Below are 6,648 nucleotides of genomic sequence, written 5' to 3'. Positions count from 1 at the left end.
CCGAATAATGGAAGTTGACCGTACCTTTACAGCACATTCACGACTCAAAAGTGCGGAGATCGTTTTTATTGCAAGAGGCCGCGAACCATGAACCTTCGGATTCATGAACAACTGGGGCACGTCCAGCCCATCTAGGAATTTACAATCATACTTTTCGCTCATAAGATGTAAACAGTAATTATTATTAATTATTAAGTTTATCGACTCTTAATAGCTTTTACACGTGATAATCTGTATTGTTAAATATGGTTAACATAAAACTTTTAAATGATTATTATAGAAAACAAAACATTTAATGACACTTTCTCACCTGTTTTAATTACTGCTACTTTTCTGTGAGTCTGTTCGATAACAGGAAGACCAGTGGAAACGATTGTAGAAAAATTTAATTCTTCTGAAAATAAATATTGATATAAAACTCCATAGAATATGATAGGAAAACATTATCGGTCATAAACATCTATGATTTTTATCCACTTATTCGAACTCATCTACACCTTTTCTACAAAAATTATTTGAAACAGTCCAGTCGCTTATTAAAACTGGCTAAAGGAAAGTGCGCGGTCAAATATATAGGCCAAAATCCAGATTTTTTTTTAATACTTAATACCGGTTAATAAAAAAGTTTATACAAAGTTCATATTTCATTATTTATTATCTAACATCGCTTTAGTGGTTTGTTATCCAAATCCATAGTATATTCGAAACAAACTCGCGATTTAAGATTCAAGTTTTCAAACTGCAAGAACACATATTAAAGTTAAAAGTCGATACCAATTTCGGCTTGTTGCTCTTCTCTAATATTGGTCAGTACTTGCGTGCTGAGTTGAAATTCCTCTCCTAACATACTGTTTAGAACTTGCGTAACACTCAGTGGGAGCTCTGTAAAAGAAGGCATGTACAAAAAAAGTCACAAGCCAGCAACACTTTCAGCATTCATAACATAAGATGAAATCCGTAAGGAAACCCTTGCAAAAGCATATGACGCTAGCTAAATAGCTTTATATAGCAAGAAAAATATTTTTGCTGTTGTTGGAATTCCACCTGCACGAGTTATTTTTCCTACAGAAGATTAATACAAGATTCAACTATGTATATCTAAGCAGTGTGTTCATAAGAAGTACTACATTTCTTTACTAAGAAGAATATGTTCAAGAGGTATTCATATATAGTTTTCAATGTTTATGAATGGTAAGACTACGTGTTTAAAGACGTTTGACCACGAGTACAAGATCACATGCTCAGCTAATATATGTAGTGTTGCATTGTACTGAATACATGCATTATCAGTTACAAAACCGTCAGGTTAGAGAAAGTAGTTAAGCAGTTAAATAAATAAACAAATTTCTATAAACCTATCAGCATGTCATCATCTCGAAAATGTAGAAGATGATGCTAAAACATTAAACAATAAAACCTTTACACAGAGAAAATGACAAGTAGAACTAATTAGAGTACTGTCTGCTAAGGTTGCTGTGGAAACAAATGAAACATCAATGTTTTGCTAGAAATGATTCCTTGTTTTAGATGTTCATGAATATTTACACTGATAAACCAAAGGGAAGAGAGTTAATCAACAGCACCCACCGCCAACTACTGGGCTACTCTAACAGAATCGTGGGATTTGACAGTCACTTTAACAACGCACTAACAACCGAAAGTATGGAACGCGATTTTGAGGCAATGTGATGTGAACTATGAACCTTCGGATCGATAGCCAGCAACCAATTTGAGGCCACGCCCAGCCCTGCTAAAATGAAGTTTGTAAATATTACTGCACAAAAACAAACCAAAAGAACAAAAACGCGATGCCATATAAACTAGAGGGTTTTTACTCATTAAGAGGGCGTTTTTTTTCAAAGGAAGATGGATTGTAATTTCTGCATATTAATTTTAATCCATTCACTACGGCATTTAATATTTAACTATCGCTCACACGTCTTCTGTAGACCTGCCTTTTTTCTAATGCAATATCATCTCTTGATCTTAATCATGAATTGTTTGTAACCTTCTTCAACTAGAAATTTACCAAAACGTCTAATATACTATTCTCTAGTTTAATTCGTGATAAAATAATTTCAAGATGTATGAAATAGTCTTCTTTCTTCAGTGATTAGTTATGACAGTAGAACTAATGTCAGACTAATGCTGAAAAGGCTACTATTTAGTTGTATATTGTAAGATTTATAGATAAATAATCTAATAAAAAACCCAAATGATATTTCAACCATGTAATTGAAAAGCTCCATGTTTCCAAAAGCCTTTATATATATATATATATATATTTATTTATTTATAGTTCTTACCATAGACGTTGATCTTTCCTTCAAATTGCCCGAGTTTGTTTTGAGCTAAACATCTGTAAAGTCCAAAGTCTGTCTCTCGTAAATCTCGTATGGTCAGCTTAGTCAGTAGTTTATAGGATCGTTTCTGTATATCTGTCCGATATTTTGAATGTTTAGCAGGAATGCTTTTTACATCTTTCATCCATGTGTTCATGGATGTAGGATGGGCTTCAATGTGGCAAGTCAAGGTGACATCTTCCCCTATTCGTCGACCCAGAGTTTGAGTAGGCACCCAAATCACTGGAGGAACTAGGATATGGAAAAAAATCAATCCAAATTAATCATTAACCCATCAGATTAAAGACAAGTTAAGATATACACTTGTAAGGTACTTAATTCACATTAACCCTGAAATTCTTAATTTGTCGGTTTATATATTATACACACTCACAGACGTTTATACAGATTTAATCAATGTACAAGTTCCGTACTCGTGATTATCATGAATATAACATTTTTATTCTGATTTTTCAATGTAAATTGATGTTATTGAGCTTTCATAGCACGTTTTTGTGTAGTAATAATAAAAATGAGAGAACACAAAATGAATTTACAATGACGAACCTGAATAAAAATGTTCTATCCAAACACATACGCCGACAATAATATATTAACAGCATTTTTTAGCAGATTCAAGGTAGTATTTTTACAATAAAACGTAACGTCATAGATAAGGCTTAGATAAACATATTAATTACTCCTTTTCCGACAGAGCGCGAAAATATAGAGAAGCTTTTTCATTATACCATTCCTCGAAGAAAAAAAAAGGCGAAATAAGTTCACTTCCATGTATGATATTACGTAAAAAGCATCATTGTGGTATGTTCCTTCACTTGGAGTTTTCTTTCGACAAATAGAAACATCTGTCGACTAGCAATAGAAAAATATTAACAATTGTGAGAGCGTTAATATTAAGTTAGTTTAACCCCCTTCCCTACCTAGGTTTCTTTTTCTTTTTTTTTTGGGGGGGGGGATAATATCCACTGACGATCCACCGAGTTGTAAGAAATTTAAAATTCCGTGCTTTACAGAAAATAAGAATTTTAATGCATTGTTGAGTGTAACGTTGTAACAAGTCCTAATCACATAATCCACACGTTACAAAGATGCAGAAAAAAAATTTTCCTTCGAATCAAAATATTCTTCAGTTTCATTGTTTAGTGACCTTTCCTTCCTGACAAATACAGTTCTTAGTAAAACGTTCTCCATTAAAACTTAAAGTATGATTAAAGACTCTAATTTCTTATTGAATTGATTATAGTCTTGAGATTTGAAAAAATGATACATATAAATTTCAACATTTAGGAGTTTTCGAAACGCAAGCTCCTCTTTTTATTAACCCTATTTCTTATACTAGCTGGAGTACCCGTCCCCTGTAGGGAAGTTATGTAAATTCATGATTAATGAAAGATTATCTTAGGACATTAAAAGTTGCTTCCCTTATATGTAATTATAAAAACGTCCATAAACATAGCAAAACACAAAATGTGAAACTGCTAATTTGCATGTATCTCTACATGAACCCAACAAACCATTTGGTGAAAATTCATCAACAGGGGGCGAAGTAGTGGTAGTAAACGCAAAAACTCCCATAAAAACCGCAAAAGTGAAAATTTGTATGCATCTCCTCATGGACTCAGTGAACTTCCATACCAAATTTGGTGAAGATCCATCTATAGGGGCGAAGTAGTGGTAGTAAACGCAAAAACTCCCATAAAAACCGCAAAAGTGAAAATTTGTATGCATCTCCTCATGGACTCAGTGAACTTCCATACCAAATTTGGTGAAGATCCATCTATAGGGGCGAAGTAGTGGTCAAAACCCCAAAAGGACCATAAAAACCACAAAATGCAAAACTGTGAATTTGTATGTATCTCCCCATGGACTCGATGAACCTCCGTACCAAATGTGATGAAAATCCATCTACAGGGGCAAAGTAGTGGTAAAAATCGCAAAAACGCACACAATAACTGAAAATTTCTATGCATCCCCGCATGGACCTAATGAACCTCCACACCAATTTTGGTGAAGATCCATCCACACCCTGCGAAGTAGTTACATGGGCATACAACAGACGATACTATTATATTTATTAAAGATACATAACTAGCGAACCCGTGGGCCTATGGCCCACATTTACAGGGCCACTATAATGCAAATTTAGTATCTGAACTATTGTTTTGCACTTATTCAGTTTAATAATCATTGCTGCTATAATGCAAATATAATTTCTTTAACCAAGTTACGAATGATAATTAGTAGGCCTACTAATTTACGTGCTCAAATGTAATTTAATGCCAAATTTGGGGTCCGCTTTCGGGGAAGCCCGTAAAAGTGTTTTCATTAAATACCCGGGTTCCCCAAGGAATATATAATTATATTATATATAATTTTAGCGTTTTATCGTGATGTCCCATCTTTTACGTTCTTTAACAAATATGTAATCCTACCGTAGTTATATACAAAAAAATACAGAAATATTGTTGTAACAGTTTATAATTGTGAACGGGATCTTTGGGTTATTCGGTAAAATATAACGCAAAGAACCTAATAAGAACGAAAGAGTCATTCTTGTCTTCTTTTACCCGTAAATTGTTAAACTCTATATGAAATATTTACTCCAATTAAATACAGTGACACTGATATTATGCTTTTACAAACGGTTTTTCTAAATGAATGACTTACTGTAGAACAAATACCATCATGTATTCAAACTCTTCACAATCTGATTTTTCTATTATGTACACTAAACGAAAAAATTAAATAGCAACATTTACCATTTTATGTTTTGTCATAGCATCTGATAGGACGTCACAACTTCCATGATTTTCTGTATATCATTTCTATTTACTTATACAAACATAAAGCAAAATCTCTTTGCTACCAAACTATTGGTATACTGAAACCGTCTTCAAATGACGTTAGATGACTCATGCATCATACTCTAGGGTCTTATAAAGCATGGTTCATTCCAGGAATAGTGGCAACACAAGAACATAAAGTCTGGTTTTACACTGTTACTTTTATGCATAACAATAAATCCAAATGATAGCATATTAGATCAAAAATGGTTTTATAGATTGATTATTGATAGTACACGATTTTGCTCGTATACGCTAATTTTGTTAAAATCTACACAAAGTGTATGATTTAAACATTCATTTATACATGTTATACATCCGTTTACAGTTTATTATTTTCCAGCTAGTTAATGTGATGCATACAATATAGATCTAGTTTGGATGTTAATACGAAATGTAGTCCTTTACGTGGATTGTCAGTTAAACTAATACATGCAAAAATCACATGAATAAATTATAAAGTATGCTATACAAATAATCATATTATAATGCATTTTTTATCAACTATTCAAGCGCTTTGTTTATTATTATTACAGATTGAATACACAATCGTACTGTTCATTGTTGTTTGGACATTCAACATTAGTTGATGTTTTTATATGATCTATATTTAGAGCTTGAATGGAAAACAGTTGTCTATGTAGATTGTACATTAAACCAGTAAATGGATATTGATGAAGTATGCTAAACATAATGTAACAAAGTAAATTGTCCAGTGTTTCTATAGTATGACATGGACATTAATCTGCGAGCACTGTAGAAGACGACACTCAGTTGACCTCTAAAAACAATTTTACAAAGCATAATATCAGTATCACTATATTTCATTGGAGCAAAATTAAATTTTAACGAATTTAATAACTTATGGTTAAAGTCAAACTTAAGAATGAAAACAGTGCTTTATAGGTCATGTTAAAATGAATGCAGACGTAATGCTTATTTTCCGTTTGGGCATATTTTAATACTTTTAGTTTATACGATTCGTTAATATCTACCGTTTTAACGCTTTATATATTAAACAAAACGTTATAGTAAATTTCAGGTCTAAGCAGATTGCAAGTTTAACTAGTGTAGGGATATGAATATGACGCATAGCACAAATACACAGCGTGGTCACAAGTAAATAGACACCACCTTTTCAGAAAAAATGAAAATTTTCAGTCACATTCACATGAATTGATATATTTATAATTTAATTAATATCTAGTAGATCTTCCTTTCGCTTCGTGGAGTCCGTTGATCCTTTGGGGCATCGTGAGAATCATCTCGTCAATTTATATTGTGGGATTTTTGCTCACTTGCTTCAAAACTTGGAGTAGATTGCTCTTCGAAGTTGGTTTTTTGGTTGTTTCTTGACTTGCCGGTCGAGTATGGCCCAGAGGTTTTCGATGGGGTTCATGTCAGGAGATTGGCTTGCCAGGGCAACTTCTGGATACCATTTT

At 32.9% G+C, this 6,648-nt stretch overlaps 1 protein-coding gene across 1 annotated transcript in view; it reads right to left on the bottom strand.

Moving 5' to 3' along the window:
* The window catches only part of LOC106462535 (lachesin-like), a 44,873-nt gene that overhangs the window by 1,322 nt on the left and 36,903 nt on the right, over positions 1–6,648 (bottom strand). The window contains exons 6-8 of the mRNA XM_013922470.2: positions 2,307–2,594; positions 775–882; positions 311–394 (exon numbers count right to left, since the gene is read on the bottom strand). Coding sequence (XP_013777924.2) covers positions 311–394; positions 775–882; positions 2,307–2,594 — 480 coding nt within the window. The remainder of the gene's footprint in view (positions 1–310; positions 395–774; positions 883–2,306; positions 2,595–6,648) is intronic.

The sequence above is a fragment of the Limulus polyphemus genome, unplaced genomic scaffold (genome assembly GCF_000517525.1).
Source record: "Limulus polyphemus unplaced genomic scaffold, Limulus_polyphemus-2.1.2 Scaffold1193, whole genome shotgun sequence".
NCBI lineage: Eukaryota > Metazoa > Arthropoda > Merostomata > Xiphosura > Limulidae > Limulus > Limulus polyphemus.
This window is presented reverse-complemented; position numbering and strand designations above follow the sequence as displayed.